At 52.8% G+C, this 27,950-nt stretch overlaps 1 protein-coding gene across 3 annotated transcripts; it reads left to right on the forward strand.

Annotated features, from left to right (window-relative positions):
- The first annotated feature begins 18,292 nt into the window (after positions 1-18,292).
- Positions 18,293-27,033, forward strand: AEN (apoptosis enhancing nuclease). 3 transcript variants are annotated; one of them, XM_044230086.1, is made up of 4 exons: positions 18,293-18,384; positions 22,339-22,943; positions 24,454-24,654; positions 25,097-27,033. In XM_044230086.1, the coding sequence occupies exons 2-4, from the start codon at positions 22,404-22,406 to the stop codon at positions 25,331-25,333; spliced, it is 978 nt and encodes a 325-aa protein (XP_044086021.1). In that variant the 5' UTR covers positions 18,293-18,384; positions 22,339-22,403; the 3' UTR covers positions 25,334-27,033. The 3 variants fall into 3 exon arrangements, with proteins under 3 accessions (XP_044086021.1, XP_044086022.1, XP_044086023.1); XM_044230087.1 differs by lacking the exon at positions 18,293-18,384 and adding an exon at positions 18,970-20,988; XM_044230088.1 differs by lacking the exon at positions 18,293-18,384 and adding an exon at positions 20,997-22,067.
- The last annotated feature ends 917 nt before the right edge of the window (positions 27,034-27,950 follow it).

Below are 27,950 nucleotides of genomic sequence, written 5' to 3' on the forward strand. Positions count from 1 at the left end.
GATTGATCTAGTTTTCCTCATTCCTCCTCTTTCCTCTGCTGGTCTGGAAATGAAACTTATAATTTCTATCATGTTAGCTGTTTTTAAAAAAAATTTTTTTTAAGATTTTATTTATTTATTTGACAGTGAGAGAGGGAACACAAGCAAGGGGAATGGGAGAGGGAGAAGCAGACTCCCCCACTGAGCAGGGAGCCCGACCCAGAGTTCCAGATCATGACCTGAACTGAAGGCAGATGCTTAAAGACTAAGCCACCAAGGTGCCCCTAAACTTTATTTATTTAAGTAAGCTCCAGCAGGGAACCCAACGTGGGGCTTGAACTCACTACCCTGAGATCAAGTCCTGAGCTGAGATCAACAGTTCAAGGCTTACAGGACGAAGCCACCCAGACGCCCCTTTACTCCTTCATTTAAAGAGCTTACCAAAATTTAGGTAGATTTATTTTTAGACTTGACTGCTTGTCCCACTGTCTCTGTGTGTGAGGCTCCTGCATACTGTCCGGCACATACCAGGTACCCCATAAACATCTGTTGAACAAATCGTTGAAAAAAGTGCAGCGGGGGCAGCTGGCTCAGGCTTAGTCAGTAGAGCGTGGGGCTCTCAATCTCAGGGTTGTAAGGTCAAGCCCCCCCGTTGAGTGCAGAGATTACTTAATAAAATTTCTAAAAAAGAAGAAAGAAAAAAATGTAGCAATGTTTAGTATTTGTCCTCGAGTCCTTTTTTTTTTTTTTTTTTGCCTACAAACAGAACAGTTCAAGGTTTGCTAGACATTATAACTATAACCACCTCCTTTACAAAAATGTTTTTAATTATAGGGCCCCTGGGTGACTCAGTCATAAGGCATCTGCCTAATCCTGGGATTGTGCTCCCTCTCTCACTGTGTCTCTCTGTGTCAAATAAATGAGTGAAATCTTTAAAAAAAAGAAGTTTTTAATTGTAAAATGCATATAATATGAAATGTACCATCTTAACCGTTTTAAGTGTACAGTTGAGTGACACGAAACATATTTGCATTGTTGTGCTACTATATGGGCCCCCCATCCACAGAACGCTTTCATCTCGCAAAACTGAAACTCAGTACCCATTAAACAGCAATTGTTCACACCCCTCTCCCAGCCCCTGGCAACCACCATTTTAGTTTCTGATTCCATGAATTTGACTACTTAGGGTACCTCATATGAGTAGAATCATCCAGTATTTGTCTTTTTGCGACTGGATGGAGATCAATGAAAAATATGAATTTTTAAATGTTTCCCATACCTGCATATTTTGAAATGTGAAAATGGAAGAGGAAACAAACAAAAAACATCCCCAGCCTTACTAGTAGGAAATATCCTGCTCCCTGTGTTGTCTGAAAGTGAACGGCACAGATGTCTATGTGTCTGTCAAAGGCTGGACCCGTAGGGCACTGGCCTGTGAGTAGCGAAGCAAGAATTTCAGCCTGAGTGAAGCCCTTACCAGCTTCTGCTGGACTGGCAGGGTAGGTGAGGGGGGGGGCACTCACATGATTATGCGGCCTGATAGGGGATATTAAGGAAGCGAGGAAGTGAGAAGGGGTCGAAAATATTTCACTTCCCTCTTTACTATTAAAAGGAAAATGGTTGGTTGGGGCGCCTGGGTGGCTCAGTGGGTTAAAGCCTCTGCCCTCAGCTCGGGTCATGGTCCCAAGGTCCTGGGATGGAGCCCTGCATCGGGCTCTCTGCTCTGCGGAGAGCCTGCTTCCTCCTCTCTCTCTGCCTGCCTCTCTGCCTACGTGTGATCTCTGTCTGTCAAATAAATAAATAAAATCTTTTTTAAAAAATAATAATAAATAAAAGGAAAATGGTTGGGACGCTGGGTGGCTTAGTTGGTTAAGCCGCTGCTTTCAGCTCAGGTCATGATCCTAGGATCCTGGGATTGAGTCCCGTATGGGGCTCCTTGCTCAGCGGGGAGCCTGCTTCTCTCTCTGCCTCTGCCTGCTTGTGCTTTCTCTCTCTCTGACAAATAAGTAAATACATAAAATCTTAAAAAAAAAAAAAAAAGGAAAATGGTTGATGATGAATGGCCTTGGTGACACTGACACAAAGGAGAGGAAGGCTTCCGCTGGACGTGACTCAGCCTTGTCTACAGGGTCAATGCTACTTCACTGCATGCAGAACCCAAATGTCCTCAAGTGAGGATTCCCGCAGGTGGTTCTGCGTGGGTGCACCCTGGATGTGCTCAGGCAGGCCGGGGTTTGGGGGGTGGCCTGCGAAGAAAGAGTGTGTGAGAGAGGAGGGTGAGCCTTCACATTCTTCAGTTCAGGAAAGACAAGCTGTGTGTTGTTAGGTGACCAAGGGTCCGACCTGCCAAGGTGGGGCGGTGGGAGGGAAGGGGAAGGCTAGGCAATGTCCCCGTGGAAATGAAGATTTCTGCGTGATCGCCCTCTGGGAGTCTCCCTGAGGCCAGGCGGACCCTCTCCTCCCTAGTTTAGCCAGGACAGAGGAATAAGGGCGAGGACAGAGAGGTGGGCCCCGGACTAGTTAGCTCTAGGGCTCCGTCCAGTGCGCGTAGAGTTGGCTTTGGCACCAAAGCCCCACCCACCTCCAGCATTCTACACCCCCACCCCCCATTCTTCCCCTCCTCCAGCACTCTGCTGCAGCGGAGCGGAGTCCCCGAGCCCAACCACGCGGCAGCAGAGAGGAAAGGCGGCGAGCTGCTGCGTTGCAGGCCTCCTGGAGCTGTTGCCATGGCCACAGGGGACTTTTGATGTGAAGCGCAGTGACCACCCCCGCACCACCAACTTCCCTTCTCCACTTGTCCTCTGGATGACGTCACGGACGTCCGTGGCCCTGACAGGCCACCTGTAGGCTGGTCTCGGCTTTAAAGCAGCTGTTCTCCCCCTGGTCACCGCAGCCGTGGCCACTGTGTCTGCTCCCGGAGCACAGCGCGACTCTGGACCTGCCTGCCCCCCCTGACGGCGCGGCCACCGCTTGGGACCAGACAGATTGACCGAGAGAGGCAAGTATTCACGGGAAGCCTCACAAAATACCTTCCTCAAACCCTAACCCCTTCCACCGCACCCCACATCCCGCCCCGGCTCTGCAGTTCTTGGTGGAGAAGCGACGAGCCCAAGGCGGGGTGGTAAGGGGCTTTTCTTCGAGAAAGAAGTGGAGCCAGCTGTCCTCCTTCCTGGCCGCGGCGACCGGTGCTAGGTAAAACCCCGACCAGGGTCCTCCGTGCCATCCTCCCCCGCAGGGCAAGGGCACGGGACTGGAGGAACAGCCAACTCGAACTGAGATTCGCGAGACCGAGCTGCTTCGGAGGGCCGGGGAAGGGGGGGCGGTAGGGCCCAGCACCTGCCAAAGGTGCCTTGCCCGCTGATAAATTCACGAGGGGGGTGGAAAGGCGGTGAGGGCGCCTGGGAAGCGGGAGGCAGCTCCGCAGCCCCACAGCTGAGGGCTCCTACCGGGTGCTCCGGTCCGCTGGAGTTCGGGAGTGGGGGGTGTTCTCACCCACCAGCCAGACGACGCAGACGCAGGGTTTGCGGTTTGTCCCGCTGGGTCAGAGGCGCCCGCCGGGTGACGGGCTGCACCAGCCTTGGGAGTGCGCACTCTCCGGACCCAGCCTCCCCAAGCCCACCACAGCAACCTGGTCTCCGCTCTGCTCGCCCTTCAGAGTCTAGGTGCAGCAGACCTGTTGCATGTAGAAAAGCGTTGGGGCTTGGTGTTCCAGGCTTTCCTTACCAGCCTGGCCCGCCAACAGATCTGTGCACCAGGAGTCCCGGGAGTCAGTCTGCGGACACCCAGAGAACCCAGCGGCCGAGGAGAAAACGTGGAGGGAGTGCCGGGAGGCCACTGGATAATCAACCCAGTGCAAGGGGCTCTCTCTACACGCCGCGACTGTGGCAAATAATTACACAATTCGGGGAAGGGAAGGAGATTAAGTCCCGGAGGGAACCCAGTTTGCCGCGAAAGCACTTCTTTTGTAGACACGTCCTAGACTCGCTTCTACCCCCGGCAAAGGGTGCCTGCTCTTCGGATCCTGACCTGGGGGGTGGTGTCAGAAACCTGCAGCTGGAGGTCCCCAGAGCCCCTCCATGGCGAATCCGAGGTTCCAGCTTCAGCACTAAAGGCTGGACAGCGCCTGGACCGTACTGCGTCCGGACTCCGCCAGCGCTTAATTTCTCAACCCTCAAGCGGTGGAAGCCAGGAGGTGAGGCAGGGTTCGCCCAGGGGGTGGGAGGTGGGGGAGGGAAACCCCTCTTCCTCATTTTCCCAGGAGCGTAGGTGTCAGATTCTAGGAAGGAATTCCATCTTCCTATTCTCTGGAATACCTTGGCGCAAAGTGCCGAGGAGAGAACAGGCGCGCCTGAAAAAGGTGAGTTTAGGGGCAAGCTGGACAGTGGATGTGCCGGGAGCACCAGGTACTGCTGTGCTGTAAAATATCATCACATCCAAGCCGTGTTCTCGCTCGCTCCCGCCCACCCCCACTTCTTCCTTCTCTCCCTCTCTCCCTGCGACCTCCCAGCGCCCTAACGCGGATGAAGGAAGGGATGGAGCGAGAAGATACTGAGGCTGAGGTAAGAAGCACATTTTATCTGGGTCAGAATATCTGGGTGTAGGTGAAATCTGTCCAAAATGAACATCAAGGTCCTCAATTTTAGCCAACGGAGCCTAGAGAGTCCCCTTTACATGAGGAGCAGAATGACTCTTTTGCTAGAGAGGAAAAAAGCCCGGAGGGAAAGACGTTATCACAAAAGGGCTAACGGAGGTGGGGGAGGAGGAGAGGGGACAGGACCCTGGTGCTAGAGTGTGGTTACCAGGCAACCAGCCCCAGCCTTCTGTTGCCTTGGTTACCGTGAGTGGAGGGGTTTTGGCCACTGATTATCTGTGAACACCTTGATTCTTTAAATTATCTGCTAGGGAGCTCCTGCCTTCCCTGGGCTGGATGGGAGTCACAACCAGTCCTGCAAAATCCCAGGGGTTTAAAAGGAAATCCTAGAAGGTGAATTTTTCCTTTTAAGTCAAGGTTCATTGCGAGGCACCCACCTCCCACCACGGCAACCCTTACCACTCTCCCCCTCCCCTTTCACTGAGGTGATCATATCCTACTCTGCCCTTTCTCTGGGATTTACAATTAGGGCTTTTTTCTTCCTTTTTTCATCTAGTCCCTTAGACTGACCGGCTGATCTTCTTCCCCCCTCTTTTTTAACCGTTAAATGAGAAAAACATATTTGTTCTTCGTGGATGAACGGCAGGAAGCCAGGGAAATTCTCCAAAGGTGGTACAGAGTGTTTCTCCTTGGTTTGGTAGTGCCTCCTCCCTCCCTAAACAACCCCCGCCATGGGAAGAGGGTTGAATTCTAGATCACCCCCTCTTCTCTGCTCTCCCCAAAGACCACACAGCACAGGTCGGTAGAAATGCTCCTTCCTTAGCAAATTGCCCCTGGCATCACCTGCCTTTGATTCCCCAAGATTCTCCTCTCTTCATTTCCTCTCTAGCCTACCTTTAAAGCAAATGCGGCTCTCAAGGCTTCTAATCCTCTAATCTTCCTTTCCCTTGATTGAGGAACACTGACTCCATTTTTCACCTGTCAACCTTACCACCTGCGTTCATTTGTGTAGTATCTGTGGGGAAATCATTTTACCCATCATTTCCCAAGGCGTTTGTAACAGTCTCAGAATGATTTCAAGGGACATCACTAGTAAGTCTATAGGCTTGTGTTCTGTGCACTATGTCACCTGGACTACTTTTCCTTAAGGACCATGAACTTTCCCTTTCCAAAATGAAATCCTGCTTTACACCGAGCTCTGACTTAAAACAGGGAAATCTCTGTTTCAGGCAATAACTGTCATATCATTATCTGTGATGCTCTGCAACCGTAAGCACATATTTCATTTTTTCTTTCTCGTCTTTTCCTTCACACATTGCTAATGTTAAAAAAAATTAATCATGATAACTTCAATCTAAGTTGAAGGTAAAAATTACCCTCCATTAACTGGCTAGTTTTGGAGAGATTTACATTAAAATTCTTTTCCTTCATATGTTACTATAGAAACTTCTTTTTAATACAGACCGGACAGCTGGATTGCTTTTTGTACTTTTCTTCCCAAAGAAGTGCCTCCTTTAGGAATTCTCTGGGGCACCCATCATTGATCACATCAATAATGTCCCAAAGCCCCATAGCAACAGGGTTTTGTTTTGTTTTTAATTATTATTCCTTTTCTGCTCATTTTCTTTATGGACAAAAGATCTACTTTCAAGAAAAGAACTGAGATCTTATTGGCCAGAAAAGGAGAAACGTTATTTCATTGGTTAGTTTGTATTGCCTTGTCAACCAATCAGAGGATGCCATTTATCCTTTTCTGACTAGCTGAGTGAACAGGGTGCCCAGAGTGTTTCAATCTGCCTTAGTTTCATCCAGTAGCAAAGGACGGAACTCAAGAGTTCTAGGACCCAGGAATGTTGACTAATCCAGATTACATTTTACATGCAAGAACGAATTTTGCTACCTAGTTATTTAGTTTTCTTTTTCTTTTTAAGATTATTTATTTATTTTTGACAGAGAGAGTCAGAGCGAGAGAGGGAGCAGGAGAGAGAGAAGCAGACTTCCCACCTAACAGGGAGCCGGATGCGGAGCTTGATCCCAAGAGCCCAGGATCATGACCTGAGCCAAAGGTGCACGCTTAGTGACTGAGCCATCTAGGCGCCACTATTTGTACTTTTCTTAAACAACAACAACAAAAAATTCGTTGTTCTATGGATTCTTCTTTTCATTTAAAAACATATCTTGGGGGTGCCTGGGTGGCTCAGTGGGTTAAAGCCTCTGCGTTTGGCTCAGGTCATGATCCTAGGGTCCTACGATCTCTGCTCAGTAGGGAGCCAGCTTCCTTCTCTCTCTCTGCCTGCTTCTCTGCTTACTTGTGATCTCTGCCTGTCAAATAAATAAATCTTAAAAAAAAATCTTGATCATCTTTCCAAGTCAGTGCAGATTCTTGGTTTCAGCCATATGAAAGGTCCAGGGACCTGGTGCCTGGATGGCTCAGCTAGTTAAGTGTCTGCCTTTGTTTCAGGTCATGATCCCAGGGGCCTGGGATCGAGTCCAGCATCGGGCTCCCTGCTTGGTGGGAAGCCTGCTTTCTCCCTCTCCCACTCCCCCTACTTGTGTTCCCTCTCTTGCTGTGTCTTTCTCTGTCAAATAAATAATCCAAATCTTTAAAAAAAAAAGGAAAAAGAAAAGCCCAGGAAACCTTTGCAATCTCTCTTTAAAGTTCAGAATTGGTTCCTACCCTTAGGGAGTAGGAACTCTGGGAGGTTAAGAGGGGGAAGCTAGAAGACATAAGAGCTGTGTTACGTATGATGAACATGTATTTCAGCTTTTGGATTCATTCTGTCCAACATTGGTCTCCCTGGTAGCACTGTTTTCTACTTTAATTCTTCATAGCTACTCCTTTGGCTTGCATTTTCAGTGACAAGTGAAACATCTAGATAGGTGGAGATGAAGACTTTCCAGTTCAGTGTAAGGGCAGAAATATCACTTCCCAGGAAGACTTGTGGCAGGCCGCATGGTGATCCCTGAAACGAGATTATCCCAACCTCTGGTGGCACTGGAGTTGGGCGTTTTGGTTTTTCTTCCTCCTTGCACCCAATAGTCCTATTTGGGGATTCTGCCCTTATCCTACACTTCTGTAAAAGAAAGGGGCATTAAATTCCTCCCTTTCAAGACAGAAACTCTGACAACAGTTTGGAAGAAGGTTTAGTGTGAACACAGACTTGGTCAGTCTTTTCTTGGTTCTTGCCTGGAAGGAATGCTTGGAGTGGACAGGTGCCTGATCATGACGGGGTTCTCAAGGGCCACCTCCCTTAATGGCCACATCTATGCCAGGGTTTCTGTGGCACCATGACCTCCAGCACTGGACTATAAGCCTTTCAATATTAGGGGCTATCTCTTGTACACTTTTGAGTCCCTGGAACTTAGGCATGCTTAAAATGGGGGCCCAACAAATGTTTGAATTGAATTCTATAGGCTAACGCCAAGACAAGTACCTTGACTTCCTCTTTATGACAACGGCAGCTCCAACCCTGGGCCCTCCCCCATCGCTTCCTTCCAAAAGCTTCACAAAAGATAAATGAAGGCTCAGTTCATCGTTACCATGGTTACATGGAGTGGCCACACTGAGGATCCCTATCACCCATTACTGTCAGGAGGAAAAAGAGAGGAGGGGATTGGGGATCATTGTCAAGGAGGAAACCATGGCAACAAACATTGCCAAGGGGATGGCTCTAAATTCAGAGGAAAGAAACCAGAAGTGGGGAGAGGGAGGTGGTGGGCTCAAGGGCAGGTCATGTTTTCAAGGTACTTTTCTCTGAGACTGCAATGGCCTCCTTTACTATTTGCATCTTAAAAAAAATAATATATTTTTTATTTTATTATTCTTTTAAGTAAGCTCTATGCCCAACATGGGGTGTTGATGATCCAGAGATCAAGAATTGCATGTTCCATGGACCGAGCCAGCCAGGTGCCCCTCTTCACCCAACCCTGAAAGAGCCCAGAGTTAAAGAGTTTAAGAAAACTGGGGCTCATGTCCATTTTCATTGGTTCTGACAGGAAAGAGCTAATGAAAATGAATCTATTATATTCACACCTCATGATCAAATTCTGTCTCTGAATCCTGTCTCTTTGCTAAGCAGTTTCGTGAGCCAGGCTCTGTGGTAGGCTCTGGACTACAATAATGAGCAAAAGAGCCGGTGCTCTCATGGGGAGGGCCAAACAGCTGGAAGGCATTGGGCTTCAGAGCTGGGCACTGCCAGGCTTCTTCATGTCCCCCCTCTGTGCCTCCCAGCAAGCCCTGCCCTGCTCTGGATGGAGATAACAAACCAAGGTTGGAGAGCTGGGCTACAAGGGGAGAGTTCGCAATCAAAAAGAGAAAGAATTAAAATCAGCAGCAATAGGGGAGGGTAATTATCCTTCAACTACTGGAGAAATAAAATTACGGCCGTGCTCTCTGAGCCACCAGGATATTGTGCCTTTTGCCAATTAAGAAGCAGATATGTCCTGCTAGGGTAATTAGATGGTGGACTAGAGGGAGGGGTAGGGGTGGAAGTGGGGGAGCCGGACTGACACGACTTGCTTCTCCTCCATGGTTACCTGGGCTGGCCCAATTCCCTGGGGAGCCCAGCACTGGGCCTTGGGTAAGAGGGACCCTGGGGCTGGGAAGCCACCCTCCCCCTGCTCAGGTTCCCTTTTTCCTTTCCTTCCCATTCTGCTTCCCTTTTTCCTTTCCTTCCCATTCTGCTTGACCCAACACCCTCATCCCTCCTCTTCATTCTGGGCTATGGCTCAGTCAGCACTGAGGGAATTTTCACCAGGGACCATGACCGTGGAGTTGCAGGGATTGGGGAGAGGGGGGACCTGGTAGAGAAGGGTCACCATGACCTGGAATCCTTCCTTTTTCTTCATCCCCACGATAATGCCCTGCTTTATGATTAATGAAGAGAGGTAGAGAAATGAACTACCTGCCTGCCTCCCTTTAAAAATAAGATCTCGTTAATAAAGTATGTTCATTACAGAAAAGGAAACACTCCGGAGGCAAGAACAAGACAAGAAGTCATCCCTCTCCCTCCCCTTTCTGAGCAGAGGCTGCGGAGGCTTCGGACGTCGGGGAGGAGGGCTGGGAGGGTACAGACTGGGCGGTGGGCCGTGGAAGCGTGGAGCGGAGCAGCGCTGGCCCCCCAGGAGCGCGCGGGCTGACTGCGCAAGCGCCGGGAGTCACCTGCGGGAGAGGTCGGGGTGCGGGCGTGGACCGGCTCGCCCCATCTGGAAGACTAGTGATTTTGTTGTTGTCTCACTGAGTCCAACAACAAGTCCCAGTCTGCCGCATGGTGCCGGCCACCGCAGCGGGGTGTGGGCAGGGCGGCGCACCCCTTTCTGGCTCTCCTTCCAAATGTTCTTTTTGTGCTTTCTCTGTGTGCTGGAAAACACCTCCGGGAGCCACCCTGCACACCTCAAGTAGACGCTTCCAGAAACGAGGGCAGATTACAGCGTGAGCTGAGATGCGTGGGGGGTCGGGCGCGGGGATGGGGCGGCTTCCTCCGGAGCGCTGGAGGAGGACCACTGAGGACCCCAAGAGACGATCCTTCTCATCACTCACCAACTCACCCAACCACGGTAGGGTTGTGTTGGCTGGAGAGAACTCCGGGCGGACGCTCAGACCCTGCTTCGTGCCCCCCTGCAGAGAACACGCCGCCCCGCCCCCTTCCGCCCCGCCCCCCTCCCCTCCCCCCGGCGCACGTGGACCGTGTCCGCTGCCTACCCCAGGGCCGAGAGCCGACTCCTCTGGGTGCAACGTCTTAGCCCCAGAATCTGCCTCAGCGCTGCGGGGTCCAGAGGCACTACCGAGGGGAAAACCGGGGTAGGGTAGATCTGCGTGGAGCGCTGCCCGCCGCCCCGCCCGCCGCGCCCGCCCCGCGGTGACCGCAGCAGTCATCACACAAACCACTTCCCAGTCCCTCTGCCTGGCTCTGCGGGTGGGGCAGCTTGCCCTAAGGCGGTCGCTGAGTCCCCTGTGATGAGACCTTAAGTGGGGACACATTCTTCAAGCGACAATCCCAAATGCCCTCTCGGGACCTTTCCAAGTATATTCCCATCCTTCCTCACCCACCCGGCAGGCACAAGGCGCCCTGGGACGCTCCGGCCAAGGAAGGGAGGGTTTGGTCAGCAGCCTCGGGAGGCAAAAAGGCTGGAAAAATCCCAACACTAAAGCACCTTGCCACCTTCAGCTGGGTTGGGATTTGGACTCCTTTGGGGAATGCTAAAAATGCAACCATTAGTTGAGCTCACCCTGCTTCCGCCGCTTGCCAGCTGTGTGACTTTGGCAAAGAACGTAACCTCTCTAAAGGAATCAGCCCCTGGCTCCCACCAGAAGCTGCTGCTGTCACTGCTTCAGCCGCTCGGTCAGCTCCTCCCAACCCGCTCACTTCTCCCCCATTTCCTGCCTCTTAAATTTCTCTTTATTCCTGACCCTGCCTGAAGCCAGCGGGCAACCGGTCCTATTAGAAATCTCATTCACACTTGAGAAGGCTGCAAATTGGCGTCACTCAGTGGGGGGTCTGCCCTTCCTTGGGGGCCTGGCTGGGGAAGGAGAGGGGAAGGAAGTCAGATCTCTTCCGGACAGCCCTCAGCCTCCAGGCCTGGTGTGAAGACAGAAGGGGGAGAGGCCCCGCCTCAGGAAAACTAACATCTGGGGAGCAAAGTGGGGCGCGCTGCTGGGTTGAGAAATGGGTGGAAGAGCCCTTGCTGGTCTGTAGCAGAATGGGGACAGGGGGAGCTAGGAGGCATTCCCTGAAGTCAGACGCCCCCGTCCTAATCCTGGCTCCACCATTCACTGGCTGTGTGACTTGGAGCCAGTCACTTCACATCTCTGAGCCTCAGAGCCACACTTATGAAATGGACTTGATCACAACTACCATGCTTAGGTTGTTCATGATAATTTAACGAGAGAAGTGTCGTCCTACAGAACGGCATAGGTAAATACTCTTTGTCTCCTCTTTCATGTCTTTTTCTCTTCCCCGACCTGGGCAGCCACAGGTGCCCTTTCCTGAAGTAGAAACACGTGAGAACTACCATCTCCCTCATATGGTCTCCCCAGTGGGGTAGTATTATCCCATTCAGATGTTTATCTTTCCCTTCCCCAGATCAGTATCTTGTCCATTTCAGGAGGCTCCATATATATTGAAAAAATGAATATAGGTCATAGATTCCCCCCTCCCTCCCCACCACCACCCTGTTTTGTTTTGTTAAGTAGAAATCAAGGATCAGAGAAGGTGTGTGACTTACCTCTAGATCGTTCAGCAAAACAGACCACAAAACAGCTCACTACTTCCTCATGTAACTTCCAAGGTGTCTCAGAACATAAAAGGGTTGGTGATCCAAGGGTCAGGACATCTGGGTCCCCTTTCCTTAACTGCACGGACCCCCTATTTCGGGGACCAGCAGCCAACCCCGTTTCCAGCGAGCACATCTGGTTCCCCGGATGAGCAGGGACGCAGCGCCCTCTGCCGGGCTCTATAGGTAGCTGCGCTGTAGCGGAGATTCTCTGTCTTGGCCACACACTGGAATCCCTAAGGGTGAGCCTTACAAAAATCTGCAGGGGCGCCTGGGTGGCTCAGTGGGTTAAAGCCTTTCTGCCTTCGGCTTGGGTCACGATCCCACTCCCCGGGATCTCTGCTTGGCGGAGAGCCTGCTTCCCGCACTGTCTGCTTCTCTGCCTACTTGTGATCTCTCAAATTTATTTATTTATTTTTTTAAACCAGTGAACCATTTTTTTTTTTAATTTTATTTATTTATTTGAGAGAGAGAGTGAGAATGAGAGATAGAGAGCATGAGAAGGGGGAGGGTCAGAGGGTAAAGCAAACTCCCTGCTGATCAGGGAGCCCAATGGGGGATTCGCTCCTGGGTCTCCAGGATCATAACCTGAGCCTAAGGCAGTCGCTTAACCAACTGAGCCACCCAGGCACCACCCCCCATCAAATTTAAAACAAAAAATTTGCATGTTCAGTTCTCTCTCTAGAACAGTTAAATTAGAACTTTGGGGGTGTGACCAAGCATTCGTATTTCTTAAAGCTCTGCAGGAGATTCCAATATTCAGCCGAGACTGAAGACCACAAATGTAAGGGTTAACTTTTCTTTAAGATTTTATTTATTTATTTGAAAGACAGAGAGAGAGAGCCAGCAGGCACAAGGAGAAGGAGAGGGAGAAGCAGTCTCCCTGCTGAGCAGAGAGCCCAATCCCAGAACCCTGGGATCATGATCTGAGCTGAAGGCAGATGCTTAACTGACTGAGCTACCCTGGCACCCCAAGGGTTAATTTTATACGTGAAGAAATTTTCTAGTCTAGAATGGAACCAGCAACCGCGGAGGATACAATTCCCCTGAATCATCCCCCCACACGACTTTTTCATTTAAAAAAAAAAAAATCGCTCACGTGAGTCTTAACCCGTGTTTAAGAATCCCAGAAGTTCTCAGAAGTTGAGGGAAGGTATGAAGGTACCCTGAATGTCTTGGTGACAGGCTGTGTTTGGGCAAGTCCAAAGTCACTGTTGGATCAAGAGTGCTATACAGAGGGAATCTGCTTGAATAAAACGAGCAAATTATTTTCATTTGGTTCCCAGAGTTTCGTCAGGTTCATATGCTCCGAACAAGGACTCTGAAACTTGAACATGAACACAAAAGCGGTCGGTCAGCTCATTAAAACGGGTTGCTGGGCCCCAACCCTCTGGATTTCTGCTTCAGTAGGTCTAACCAGTTCCCAGGACCACACTTAGAGAACGGCTGGTCTGAAAAATGACCAGACTGACACCCCCTTTCAAGTCTGCACCTGGCCCAGCGGCACGTCAATCCTACAGCATCCTAAATAGGCCTCAGAACAGGTACACAGGCAGGCAGAATGATGCTTTGACCGTGGCAATGATGATTTATAAATGCAACGCCCATCAAGTCCTATGTCTCAAATGCTGCAGGATTGGGAAGGTGGAGGTGGAAGGGGGGGAAGGGGTGTGGTCCATAGTGACAGGACTGGGGTTAATGGGCTTTCTCCCACCAAGCCCAGCTCAAAGGACTTCTTCTATATAGAAGCTGCAGCCTCTGGGGCTTTTTATTTTTCTGATATTCTCACTCCAAGAATGGGAGGGTGAGGTCCCTAACGTGGGTCTGGGGATATTGCCATTCACAGTCAAGATGCCAGCATTAGGCCATCTGTGTTGTCTATCTGGGGACTTTCAACTTCTTTGCTCGATTTTTTAATATATATATATTTGCTTGATTAATAAGTATAAAATATAAATATATAGTCACATATTATTACATTGTTTATAATAGAATATATTTTATATTATATTTTATAACTTATAATTTTATATTATATTTTATAGGAATATACCTTTATAATTATTAATTTTATATATTTACTTATATATACTATATATGTGTGTGCATATATATAATTTATATATAAATATATGTGTAAATTATATATATCAATTATATATACAATTTTATTTATATATATATATAAATTTTATTTTTTTTAAGTGATCTCTACACCCAGCATGGGGCTTGAACTCACAACCCCAAGATCAAGAGTTGCATGTTCCACTGACTGAGTCAGTCAGCTTCCCCTGCTTGATAATATATATATTTTAATATTTATTTATTTTTGAGAGAGAGAGTGCTCAAGTGGGAGCAAGGGAGATGGAAAGAGAGAATCTTTTTTTAAAAACGGTTTTATTTATTTATTTTTTTGACACAGAGAGAGAGAGAGATCACAAGTAGGAAGAGAAGGAGGCAGAGAGAGAGGAGGAAGCAGGCTCCCTGCCGAGCAGAGAGCCCAATGAGGGGCTAGGATCTTGAGCTGAAGGTAGAGGCTTAACTCCCTGAGCCACCCATGTGCCCCAGAAAGAGAGAATCTTAAGCAGGCTCCAGGCCTAGCATGGCTCATCTCACAACCCTGAGATCATGACCTGAGTCAAAACTGAGAGTTGATTCTCAACCGACTGAGCCACCCAGGTGCCCCCCTACTTGATAATATTTTTAACCATCATTGTGTGTAGTTATAAAGGATGTATTGTAAATATTGATATCTTGTTTTTTTAAAGTGTGCTTAAATGAATGCAGTGAAGTCTAAATATCATAGCAATTTGATAATTAAAAACTCTTACTGACAATATTGAATTTTACCTGAGCCCTGTGCCCCTGGAAAAAAGCAATGGTTAAGAAATTTTCGAATTCTCTTGTGTTCTGGAAAGGACTTACTTCAAAGAAACATCCTGTCTCATTTGACTGAGGTAAGACTCATGGCTTCCCCCTTAGTTTACCTTGAACGAGGCAAGGCAGACACTCCAAATGTCCATTCCTCGACTCCTCAGTGGTTAGCCGAACTGCCTGGCACACTAGTCAATCAGAACAAAATGCTTGTTAACCAAACTTTGGCTAAGCTTCTCTTCCTTCTCTAGGGTCTTCAACTATGGCCATCCTCAGTCAGAGCCAGTTTGCAATTCCTCCTTAATGACCCCTCCAGAGAACAGGCCTCAGAGGAAAACAATTTCCCAACTGTTCTAAGACCTACCATCTGGATCTTGGATTAGACCACTCCGGTCCATCCCTCCTCCCCATCCCCATTCTTTCTACCCTGTCTACTCCTCCCCATAAAAGAAAGCCATTTTCGGGGTGCCTGGGTGGCTCAGTGGGTTAAAGCCTCTGCCTTTGGCTCAGGTCATGATCCCAGGGTGCTAGGATCGAGCCCCACATCGGGCTCTCTGCTCCTCGGGGAGCCTGTTTCCTCCTCTCTCTCTCTCTGCCTGCCTCTCTGCCTACTGGTGATCTCTGTCAAATAAATAAATAAATAATATATATTTTTAAAAAAGCCATTTTCGCCTCAATGTCAGGTGTTGGGGATACCTTCTGGTCAGAACCCTCCCCCAGGACTATAGTTCTCCCCTGCCCCCACCCTGCCCCCCAAAATCATTTCAAATAACGTCTCTCCTTACTAAATCCAGATCCATTTTTCCTTTACATTATATGCAACATTCTTTTTCCTTAGTGAACTTCTATTTCCATTCAGCTGCTATGGAGTTAATCCCAGCCTAAAAAGTTTTCATGCTTGGCAGTATTTTCTGGAGCCGCCAATCATACCTTTCTGTCACAAAATTGTGTACATAAATTTTGATCTCCTTAACTCTAAAAAAGTGTTCTGTGACCCGTCAAGTTCTAGGTGTTCATTTTTCTCTCCTAAATGAGATCTTGTTGCGTTTTCAGTACAAGTGATCAAATAACAAATAGGTAGCATTTCATTACAGGAGAGAGCCTCTTTAAACATAAAAAGTCAGTTTTCATTAGAAGCACTGTTGAAGGGGCGCCTGGGTGGCTCAGTGGGTTAAGCCTCTGCCTTCACCCTAGGTCATGATTCCAGGGTCTTGGGATCGAGCCCCACATCAAGCTCTCTGCTGGGCCGGGAGCCTGCTTCCCTTCCCCTCTCTCTCCGCCTGCCTCTCTGCCTACTTGTGATCTCTGTCTGTCAAATACATAAATAAAATCTTAAAAAAAAAAAAAAAGAAGAAGAAGCAGCACCGTTGAAAATATGTCTCTTAAGAAGGTAGGTGGAGCCAGTTATTTTTCCAATGAGTTTGTAGGTCCAGGGATGAATTTTAATTTTTCCAGGAACGAGACAGAGTTTGGGCCTTTTGTAAGCCCTGATAAACATTGTTGTCCACACGAAAAGCAGATAGAAGTGGAAGGAGGTTGTTTATTCTGTCAGTGTTTCTCAGTTCTTTTAATTCCTGATAATTACTCATTCTCCAAAAATATATATTTTAAATGACCTATTAGCTGACAACACGATTAAATCCTCCTTGGATCACAGGGAAAGTAAATCAGAAACCATCTGACTTAGGAGTGGGTTTTTTGCCCACTCATCAGTAATAACCCATATTTAGAACTGCCTTCTTGGGGCGCCTGGGTGGCTCAGTGGGTTAAACCTCTGCCTTTGGCTCAGGTCATGACCCCAGGGTCCTGGGATGGAGCATAGCCTTTATGCTCAGCAGGAGGCCTGCTTCCCTCTCCCCTTCTGCCGGCCTCTCTGCCTATTTGTGATCTTTCTCTGTCAAATAAATAAAAGCTTTAGAGCTGCCTTCTTGTTTTTCCTCCCTGGTACTATAATTTCTTCTTCTTTTTTTTTTTAGGTTTTTAAAAAAATTTTATTTATTTGACAGAGAGATCACAAGTAGGCAGAGAGAGGGGGAGGCAGGCTCCCTGCTGAGCAGAGAGCCCATTTCGGGGCTTGATCCCAGGACCCTGAGATCATGACCTGAGCCGAAGGCAGAAGCTTAACCCACTGAGCTACCCAGGCATCCCATCAATGCCATTATTTCTCCAGGTAAAGCAGCAGGGGCAAGATTCAGCATGAGTGTGTGCATGAGACCTTCCTTTGTAAAGCTGGAAACTTGTTATAAAAGGGGAGCTTGTTATAAAAGGGGAGAAGAAGGCTGAACCTCAAGGACTCCAGGCTTGTGCTCAGGTCCAGCCTCATGGGAGTAGAGGATCTGAATACTGAGTCCTCCTTGCCCCCCGAGTTATATCTCTCACAAAATGTCCATGTCTGAAGACCTTATGTCCTCTTCCCTACCACTCTCTGTCCTATCGCTATTGTCTCCTAAGGAGCTCTGGAATCTGTACCATCCTCTCCACCACGCTGACCCCCAGGATCTTATCTTGCCTGAATGTCCGCCATCACCCCCAATCCCTCTTTCTCCAGACCTAACCCATTCTTCCCTGCTAGGCAGCCCGAGGGAACTTCCCCAAATGTGAATGAACCAGCTGGGATTAAACTCCTCCTAGCTCCCCAAAGCCATCAGAAGTCTGAGTAGAAGGACTTCCTCTCTCTAGTGGCCTGTCTTTTGTCCTGCTTCCCTCAAGTCTGTATTCCGGTCAGAAGTAGCAGATTCCTGGATGCAGGTACCCTGGCCTTCTGGGTACCTTTCCTATGCCCTCTACTTGCAAGAGGGAGCTAGGAGGACTCAGACCGCTTTGGTAAGGGTCTTTGGATCTTAGCTTCTTGTTTCTTCTTAATTTCTTTTAGTGTCAATTTCCTTAACTGTAAGACAGAAATAATAATAGTACGTATTTCACAGGGTTCTTGTGCAGATTACATACATATGTCGCCTTTGCACACAGTGATGCTCACATAATAAATGTGAACTGTATATTATTGTTATGATGCACGTCGCAGTGGTTTATCTGTTGCCCAGCCAGACCTTGAGCAACTGAAGACTGAAGGACTGTGTTTACTCTGCTGAGCCCACAGTAGGAACTTCATACTTAGGAAGAAAGTATTGCAAAGAGATAAATGAGAGACTAGCGCCGAAGGAGCAAACCTGACTTTAAAAATCTTTCTTTAGTATCCCTCATGCACATTATTTCTCTGAATCCCCACAACAGAGAGGAGGTAGGCACTATTTATTAATCCCTATTCTGCAAATGTGGGTGTGTCTTCTGTAAGCCATTCAGCTTTTAGCGGCACGCAACTCGTAGGAGGCCACATCCCGACCCAGGGAGAGGGATGGATTGGGGTTGGAGGGACACACAGGGGAACCGGACACGGGAGACATGCTCCCTTGGGGTTGGCGAAAAATTTCTCCCGGGTTGGCTTGGCTCCCGGCACAAACCACACCCCTTTAGGAGTCCCCGCCCTGTCTGCTGTCCTGCACCTATCCGCCGCGAGCCAGGCTCCCAGCCAATCAGAAGAAGCGTTAGGCGGGCGCTGCTGATCGGCGAACCAATGGGCAGGCAGCCGGAGCGGGGCTTGCCCGGGCATGTGGGAGCTGCGGGCTGCTTGGACACCACGTGCGGGCGGGAGGACACGCGCGGCGCCTCAGGTGATCTGGGGGACCCTGCTGGGGTCGGCGGGCTCGGGAGGGCTGGCGCGGCGTCTCCCCGGCTCCGGGGTCCGCGCGCGGTGTCCGCCTCCGGCCCGCGGTGCGGGGGACCCCAGGGCCAGGCCGAGCGGCTCTCGGGGCCCGCGGGTGTGCAGGCCCAGCCCCGGGTGCCGCCTGTGCCGTGTCCCCGCCCTGCTCGGGGTTCTGAGGCCTGCGGGGGCGGCGCTGGGCGCTGGGGCTCGGCCTGGCGGGCTCGGCCCCGCCGCTGCGGCCAGCGAGTGACCACCGCCCGAGTCCCTACCGGGCTGAGGCCCGGTCTCCCCCGCGGCGCTCCTTGGGGAGCGCGGGCGGCTGGGGGAGATCGCGCGGGGCTGCTGGGCTCTCCTTGCCTTGCCCGGAACTTCCAGTACCTCGGGGGGGGGGGATCGCAGCGAGCCCGGCTTTCTCAAATTCGGGCGCCAGTTGGTACCACGGCTCGGGGGGTGGGGTCGTGCGCTCTGCAAAATGCAGCTTCTCAGCTCCCGTTCCCCAAAATGGCAGTTAGGACGGCGTCGGGTGGGGGGGGGTAGGCCCGAGGATCGGCGTTTTAAACAGACGTTCTAACTGCTTTGGGGGGACCCCCAAACCTCGCTTCACCCTTGGTTTTAATAAACCCTCGTTTTGTGGTCAGCGGATGGTGACTTGGTCCGGGCCATCTAGCGTTTAGGGCCCGGACCCCAAGAAGGGGGCCTTCAACCGCCTGCTGCCTCCCGGATCCCGCGGGTAGCCCTGCCACCGCCGGCGACTCTGACTTCGGGGGTCCTCTGGGGACTCTGCTGCTGGAGTCCTTGCCTTAGGCCCCCAACCCCCACAGGGAGGCCCAGTGGCTGCTGATCCCTAGGGAGCTGGTTGGGGGCTGGAGGGAGATTTGAGTGTGTCCTTATCGAAACTGGTGTGTTACTTGAGCCAAACTTCTCTCCGACCTCGCTGAGCTCCCTCCTGGGGCCCAGGACGGGCCAGACGTGTCCTAGATGATTAATGGCCGGTTCTGACCTGTCGGCAGGGTCAGGGCCCGTAGAAGAGGACTTGCTTTCATGTCTCGAAACCCGAGGCCACTTCTTCTCAGGGAGCTTCACTTCTGGCTTTGAAATCTTGCCAGCGGGGTCAGGGAGGCCACCGGCCCTGCTCCTGGGCTCAGCTCCTGACCTGCGGGGCCCAGAGCCCTTGCAGAGAAGGGAAGGGGCCCTGTTCTCCCCATTGCTGGGCTGGGGCAAACTGAGGTTCTGTGCGCGTCAGCTCTAATACGTGCCCTGCCCCGAGGAGGATGTTGATGATAGTTACGCGCACTATTAAAAAGGAGAAGGCCTCTTGGGGAGTGGATGAGTCAGGATGGGTCACCACGCCTGGCATCACCCAGTAGCTCCTCCCCTCGCCTCTTCATCTCTGCCCCTGCCGGTCAGAGTCCTCTCCAGCGCTCTTCCTGTGAGGCAGTAGGGATCCTGTTCCCCATCAGTCCCTGGATTATGCCCAGACTCTCGCCGCCTTCCAGAAGCAGTTCCCTCCACCTGTCTCCTCACCCACGAACGACCCCCTTCTCCAGTGTTCCACCGGCCTCCTTGCCTTTCCCAGTGCGGACGCTTTGCCTCGTGGGCTTGGTGTCTGCATGTTCTCTGATGGCCCTTCCCTTCCTGCGCTCCTGGCAGGTCTTCCCGACACCCTTCAACAGGTCCCTCCACCGCCACCTTTCACTAACCCGGCCTTTCTGTCTGTCCAGTACTCAGACCGCTGAGTCTGTCCTGAGGTCACTGCTCCCATCTGGAGCACCCTCTCATGCGGAGTTCCCCCAGTTCCCCGTCACCGCCAGCTTTGCTGTCCCCACAGTCCGGCAGGTTAGCAGCCCCGGCTTCAGCTCCCTTCACACGCCTCTGAAGAGGACCTGCTTGATGCCGGTCCAGGCTGGCTGTTGGGGGCGGGACAGACACACAAGACACACACGTCTGGGTCCCCACCTTCAGAGCGCTGTGAGGTAGTTCCTCTGTAACTGTCGTCTTCAAGCGCAGCGAGTTCCTCTGTGGTTGTGCCGTCAGGCCTGGAGGGGTGAATTTTCTTTGCTCCCCATCTAGATTGTCACTGTCTGGGGTCAGGAAGTCCGTGACTCCCGTCGGTGCTCTGGGACTCCCCCACGTGATGAGCAGAGATCAGTCTGGGGATCCCCACTCAGGGGCTTAGGGGAGGACCACCAAGGTGTGTGGTGGCCTTCCCAGAGTGGGGACAGAAGGTTAAGTGGTAAAAAGGGGAGAGGGACCCACCTCGTGCTTTGCACCGCAGCGGCATCAAGCTTCCGGCGGGCCCCTCTCCCTCAGCCCTGGGTTCCTTCTCTTTCCAGCCTTTGCTCCTCATGTGGCCACCAGTTCCCCTCCCTGTCAGCTGGAGGGTTACTGTTTCTTCTTCACACTGATTTAATCTCCTCCAGGGAACCTCCCAGAATCCTCCTCCAGCCTGTCCTGCTCCCCTTTTACTTCTGACCCAGCCCTGCACACTCCCTGTGCTTTGTTTCTGTCTCTGCGTGGAAGCTAAGCTGCTTGGAGTCCAGGATCGCCCTTGTCACTCTGTGCTCAGCACCTGGTGAGATAAAGGCTTGTCCCCGCAGGGCTTGCCGGAGGGTGTAGACAGGAGCAGAGGTGTGTGAGGGGGCAGGCCTGTGGTTTGGGAGGGGCAGTGAGTCCTGGGCCCAGGCACCTTTTGCCTGGGAAGAGCTGGTTACTGACCTGAGGAGAGTCTTAGCCTCTCTGGGGAAGAGGGGGCGAGTAGTTATTGAGCCCCTGCTGTATGTAATGTTTGCAGAGCGCGCGTGTGTCATATGGTCTCGTCTTCCTCAGGAAAGGGGGTGGGAGGGCCATTTCTCATGCGAGGAAGCAGAAGTGTAGCCGGTCAGGTAACTTCCAAAGAGCCGAGGGAAAGCCTGCTCTGCCCACTGGGAAGTCCTGGTTTCCTGGGCTGCTGCACACGCACCAGCTGACTCAGCAAGAGAGTGAAGCTTTCTAAGCGCCGCGCCTTGCTCTTGGGCAGCCGCTGGCTTTGTTGCGTGGGATTCACAAACCCACCCAGATTCCGGACATTTCCAGTGTTCAGTGATGGAGGGAGCTGCACACACTCCCTTCTCTGCTTCTCCTTTCTGGCAGCTGAGCCGATTTCCCGTGCCCCTCTGCCTGCAGTCTGTGGTGACTCAGCCACATGCCCGGCTTCTGAAAACTCTAGATGCAGTTGTGATGAGTGAAGTAGAAAGTCCCTTAGTCAATTACCTTATTTTGGTCAACGCATACCAAAAACACACAACTATTGTGAGCCCCTTGTGAATTTTTTTCTCCAGTTTCTGAGGGTCTGTCCTTTCAGAAAGGATTCTTTTTTAAAAAACTGGGATTGTGTTGCCCCGCTGGAGGGTTGACTCCCACGCTGGGTCTCGAAATTACTTAAATTTTAAAAACTTAAAAATGGATTTTTGTATGTGCGTCTGTATATATTTGTACGTGTGTATATGTATACACACACACACACACACTCTGGTTCTGTAACCTTTATTTTCCCTTATCTGTGCCTCTCTAAAACATGCTGATTCTCCTGCACCTGGAGGTGAGCTGTGGCCTGGAGGCTGAGACGGTGGATTCTGGGTTCGTGTCAGCTCTTGGGTCCTCCTACCTGAGCAGGTTACTTAACCTCTGTGCTCTCCTGGGAGATAATCATACTTGTTCAGGTTTTTGGGACTATTTAGTGATTCCATGTAAACAGACTTTCCCCTGGGGGCTTGACTGAGTGCGGTGATGATTCAGCAGGGTCCTGGACTCCGTGTGCGAGCCCAAGACAAAGAGTAGGGCTCTCGGGTGGCGTGGCAGTGAGCGCCGGGGGGGCCAGCCAGGCGCACCTCTCCCCAACACCCCCTCTCACCCTGCCTCTCTGCCTTGTGTGTTCCCTCTGCAGAGCGCCGCCCTGCTGGCAGATCACCCCCCAGACCGCACTTGCCCCCGAGCGCTGAGCCCACTGGGATGGTACCCCGGGAAGGCCCTGATTCTGTGCAGTGCCCGTGCCCTTCCCTGGCTAGCCTGCAGGCCAAGGATGCGCTTCGGAGGAAGCATAAGAGGAAGAGCCGACAGCACCAGCGATTCATGGCCCGTAAGGCGCTGCTGCAGGAGCAGGGGCTGCTGAACATGTCCCCAGAGACGCGGTCCTCCCCACCGCCCACGCCGTTGGGGGCACTGCCGGGCACTGAAGGCACCAGTGGCGGGACGCAGCGTCCAAGGAATGAATCGGGAGGTTCTTCATGGAGCAGGAAGCCCACCCCCAGGGAATCTGCAGGGCCCTGGCCCAGCAAGTGCGTGGCTATCGACTGCGAGATGGTGGGCACGGGACCCCGAGGGCGGGTGAGCGAGCTGGCCCGCTGCTCTGTGGTGAGTTACCATGGCGATGTCCTCTATGACAAGTACGTCCGGCCAGAGATGCCCATCGTGGACTACCGTACCCGCTGGAGTGGCATCACTCGGCAGCACATGCGCAAGGCCATCCCCTTCCAGGTGGCCCAGAAAGAGGTGAGTGCAGAGGTGGGGGCTTCTATGGGTGGGTGATGGCCAGGGAAGGGCAGCCCTGGGTGCAGTTTCCTTCACTCACTAAAATGTTTCTCAGAGGCAGAATCATGCATAGGGAAAGGTGAAATTTTGCATTATTCTCAAATAGTGTCCTCATAGATCAGTTGTGTTGGAACACGTATTTTCCAAATAAGCATTACTGCAGAACTGCTTAATGTTTCTGGGTTATTCTTGGGATTCGGTGAATTTGGGAAATACTGGTACACGTGGTCTTGTGTCCTCCTTTTTCACATGAGACATAGCCTAAGCGTGTCTTTCCCAGAGTTTGGAGATGATGCACAAGCGTGTCGCTGGGATAGCAGCAACAGGGCGGGAGGCCTGCGGCCAGCCCTTCAGCTCCTCGGTGCCTCCCTTGGCCTGGTTGGTGGGGCTCTGGGAACGGAACCGTGTCTTGTCAGCTCCAACCCAGCCCATACGGAGTGTGCTTGATCCCTTCCCACCACGTGCTTGTTAGGGGGGTGTGACGAGTGTGGTGGCGTGTCCCCACCTCGGAAGTCTAAATGGCACCTTCTTCCTCTGCTCTGCAAGCTGGGTTTAGTGATCAGCCGGACACGGCCGGCAGAAGCACTCCACGGGAGCCCACAGCGGGTGATCGGGAGAGCCAGGCTCGCTGCTGAGGGCTGGAGGCCGTTGCAGGCCTGGGGCCCTGGACGTGGCCTCCCTGGGGCCCGAGGAGGCTGCAGGCAGGGAAGAGAGACACGCACAGTGCAACTGCTGAGCACTGTGCCAGAGAGCGAAGGTTTCCAGGCTGGGAAGCGGAGTCCTGCACGGCTGAGAGGCAGAGGGATAGAATCCTGGGGAGAGGGCCTGTGTCTGCTGCTGCTTTCGGCTAATCCCCAGGGCCCGTCGCAGCCCACGGACGTTAGCCAGCGAGTCTCTGTCGATCACCTCCTGTGTGCTAAGCTTTCACTGAGCGGCGTCACTAGTCCAAGCAGACATGGTCGCTGGCATTTACGCCGAGCTGACTCGGAGGGCTGGCGGGAGACGGTGCCAGCGCTGCAGTCCGCTCCACCGCGGGAGAGGGCCACAGGGTCCTCTTGTCGCTGGGGCAGTGCTGGGGAGGCCTCGTGGTGTGGGAGCCGAGCCGGGCCCCGAGAGAGCTGGGTGGGGAGGTCTCCCGGGCTGAGAGAGGAGGGCCGGCGCCAGCAGGACACAGTCGCTTGTGTTGACTCCGCCAGGAGACCCACTCCGTGCGTGACTTCTTCGTGCCCGCAGCCACCCCGTGGAGAGCGCTCTTCTGCTGACTAGAGGGCTGACTTGGGTCGCGGGGTGTAGCAGGTCCAACGGCCGGGCTTCGGACTCAAGGCAGCGTGGCTGAGCGTGGGGCTCGGGTATCCCCTCCCCACGCCGCCCCCCCCTTTGCAGGGATCCACACCCCTGTGGTCAGGGCAGCAGCACGTGGCCTGGGCCTCCTAGACAGTGGGGCCTTCCCCCGTCCTCTGTCCGCTCACAGATCCTCAAGCTCCTGAAGGGCAAGGTGGTGGTGGGGCACGCGCTCCACAATGACTTCCAGGCCCTCAAGTACGTGCACCCTCGGAGTCAGACCCGTGACACCACTTACGTGCCCAGCCTCCTGCAGCAGCCCGGCCTCCACACTCGCACCCGGGTCTCTCTGAAGGACCTGGCCCTGCAGCTGCTACACAAGAAGATCCAGGTGCGTGGGGCGGGCGCAGAGGGCGGGTGCGAGGAGGGACCCCAGGCTGGGCAGTGGCTGAGCCTCCATGCTGCTAGTCCTTCTCCCTCTCCACTCTGCAGGGGTCCTGGTAACTGTCCCGCACGTACAGGCCACCCTGGGTGTCTTCTCTACCGACCCTGGTCCCCAGTGGATTGTGACAACCGGCCACAGGCTTGTGGGCTGGACTTTTCGGACCTGTCCCCCACGTAGTTCCTGGCTCTGTCCCTGCCTGCCACGTAGAGCCCACCTGGGGCGGCCCGAGAGCCAGGGCCTTCTTCGGGGGCGGCCAGTAACGTTCGCTTTCCTGAGTAGCTCCCAGGTACCCCGTGTCCCAAGCCTCACATACTTATTCCGAGAGGACGTGTTTGGGGCCGGCAGCAGAGCTGGGACCGTGGGCGGTGACCAGGGCTGTCGCCCGCAGGTCGGCCAGCATGGGCACTCATCGGTGGAAGACGCCACAACGGCCATGGAGCTGTACCGGCTGGTGGAGGCGCAGTGGGAGCGGCGGCAGGCCGGCAGCCTCCCGCCCCGCCCCGAGGACCGGGACCCAGACAGCAGCACGGACGTGGAGCAGTACATGGAGGACCAGTACTGGCCGGAGGACCTGGCCCAGGGCACCTGTGGAGCAACGGGGGAGCCACGGGACAGAAGGGAGTGAGGCGGGAGAGGCTCCCAGGTGGCCTCTGAATGGAGCGTTGGGGGCGCGGAGGGGCCAGGAGAGCCCTGGGCACGTCGTCCCCGGTAGGGCAGGGTGCGGCTAGCCTGCTGCCGGGGTCCGGGGAGCTGGGACCATCTGTCCTCTCCGCTCCCTCTGTCCAAGGCTGTTGTGGGCACTTAACCCCACCCCTGTGGCCTGCTAATGGCACTTTATAGACACTGTGAAAATGTCAGGTGCACAGGGACCCAGCTGGGGGAGGACGCAAGCCAACAGACCATCCCAGCTGTCACCCTACCCCCATGGGTGGATAGCACCCCCGTGCTGTGCTATCTCGGGGTGATGTCTTCTCCCTGGGGTGTGAGCTCAGTGACTTGGGGTACAGCTCTCTTCTCTTACTGTCCTTTTCCTGCCTCTTCCTCCACGGGCATCTTCAGATTCAGAACGAATGTGCCCTGAGCCTATAGGATTAAGGCCACTCCACGGGACGTTCCTTTCCTTTCTCTCCGAACTAGAACTTGGGCCGGCGCCACAGTAGGACCTCAGTGCTGGGCTGTGACAGACCAGCAGGGCCCCTCCAGACGCTTGGGGAGCTGGCACCAGGAGTCACCAGGCTCTGTTCGAGGGCGGGTGGAAGCGGGGAAGCTTTGGGTGGAGACGCTGGTGTATTAATTTTGACCCGACTCAGGCAGGAGGCTCTCTTAAGCACAAGCCTGAGGAACAGCACAGCAGTCTGAGTTCTGGGACCCGTGTGGGACCCCCTACCCAGTGTGTAGGGGGGCCGAGTGCATGTCCATGGGGCGAGGGCCAGGCAGGGAAGCCGTCTCCACACTCGGGCTGGTGTCCCCTCGGGCACTTGGATCCACAGACATTGTAGTCATTGGATTGCCTACAGCTTGCCAGAGCTGTCTCTGTCAGGATCTCATCTGCCACTCCTCTTGCCTGCTTTCCCAAAGGGCAGTTTGGGAGTATTGAGGTTAAGCAAGAGCTCAGGTCCACACTGACCTTTGAACCCCATCTTTGCTTGCCACTTAATAGCTTGGGACCTTGAACGAATATGAGACCTCACCCTTGAGCCCATTTCCTCCTCTGTAAAATGGGGCTAATGCCGTAGCCTACCTCATAGGGTTGTCCTGGGGGCCAAGTGCCCAGTGCTCAGCGTGGTGCCTGGCTCCCTTTCAGCCTCTTCTGGGGACCGCCTGAGCCCGCCCCTGGGGTTGAGACGGCTTGTCGCTTGGCTGCCCCAGCAGGGGCGGGCTGAGGACACAGCGTGCAGGTGCCGGGTCCTCACTGCTCCCTGCGGCTCGGTGACCGGTATATGCTCAGCTCCCCCCCTCTGCGTGCAGGAAATGACAGTGATTTTTATGTCCGTCTGATCGAAGCAGCAGGGCCAGGAACTGAGAGACACTACTGAACCCAACACTACTTCCAGGCTGCCTGTCCTCCGCTCCCTCCCTGTCTGCGGGGCAGGGAGCCGGCAGTGGCATTGACCTCTGCTGGCCTGGCTCCAGCGCTTTGTTCTGGAGTCCTTCAAAGTCTGTAGCTAGTGCCAAAGTCCCAGCCCAGCCGGGCTGCAGTTTCGATTCTTTGGGCTACAGACGGAAGGAAGAGGAAACTGTTACCAGTGGGAAAACGTACTGGGTTTAAGGTCAGCTTTGTTGTAAAACCATTTGTTCTGGAATAAAACACGATTAGAAAAGTAAGCCAAGTGGTCCTTTCTGAATTCTGAGGCTGGGGTGGGAGGGCGGTGCCGGGCGCGAGGTCTTGCTGCGTGCCTTGGCCTTTGAAGCGGGGGGTGCTTTCCAGAGGATGCTTTGGGATATGACAACATTTTAGAGCTACGAAATTCATGTCGTTTATTTTTTTAAATTTTACAACTGTCTTATTGTGGAGCACAAAGTTTGTTTGTCCTGAAGCTGTGTTCCCACTTCTCAAGAAAATGTGTAGTTCTCATTGTGATAAAATTCACATAAGATGCCAGCTACCATCGTAACCGTTTCTGAGTGGCGTTAAGAATATTTACAGTGTGCTGCCAGTCTCCTGAGCTTTTTCATCGTGCGAAACTACAACTGCTCATTAAACACGAACTCCCCGCCCCCTCCAGCCCCTGGCCACCACTGTTCTCCTTTCTGTCTCTCTGGATTTGACTAGCCCAGACGCTACCATCTGCCACCCAGGATTGAGAAATTCACACATGCGCATTTCGGAGCACAGGCCCAGCTGAGGCAAATGGACAGGAATTCAAAAGTCAGGGTGCCTGTAGGGAGCGGGGTGACCCGCTGTTCGGAACCAGCCACCCGGCCTGTGCCCTGTACCTGGGGCCACACAGTGGCAGCCTCTATACCTTGTATAGTCCTAAGCGGGCCAACTGCAACAGGACGACAGGACATGTGTCTCCTAAGGCTGAGAGCTTCGCCCTGAGTGACTCACTTTCCTACTGTCGCCTGACCTGAGATTGCCAGGGTGGTGTGGTCTGGCCAAAGGGTGAACCAATGACACCGCAGAAGCGTCCCCTCTAGGAGCAGCCCCTCCCCAACCTCCCCTCCACCTGGCTGGGGTCAGGGCTTCCTCCCCTGGGCTTCATGGTGCCTGTGTCGAACCCCAGTGCCCACAATACCAG

The sequence above is a fragment of the Neovison vison genome, chromosome 13, assembly GCF_020171115.1.
Source record: "Neovison vison isolate M4711 chromosome 13, ASM_NN_V1, whole genome shotgun sequence".
In the NCBI taxonomy this organism is placed as follows: Eukaryota; Metazoa; Chordata; class Mammalia; order Carnivora; family Mustelidae; genus Neogale; species Neogale vison.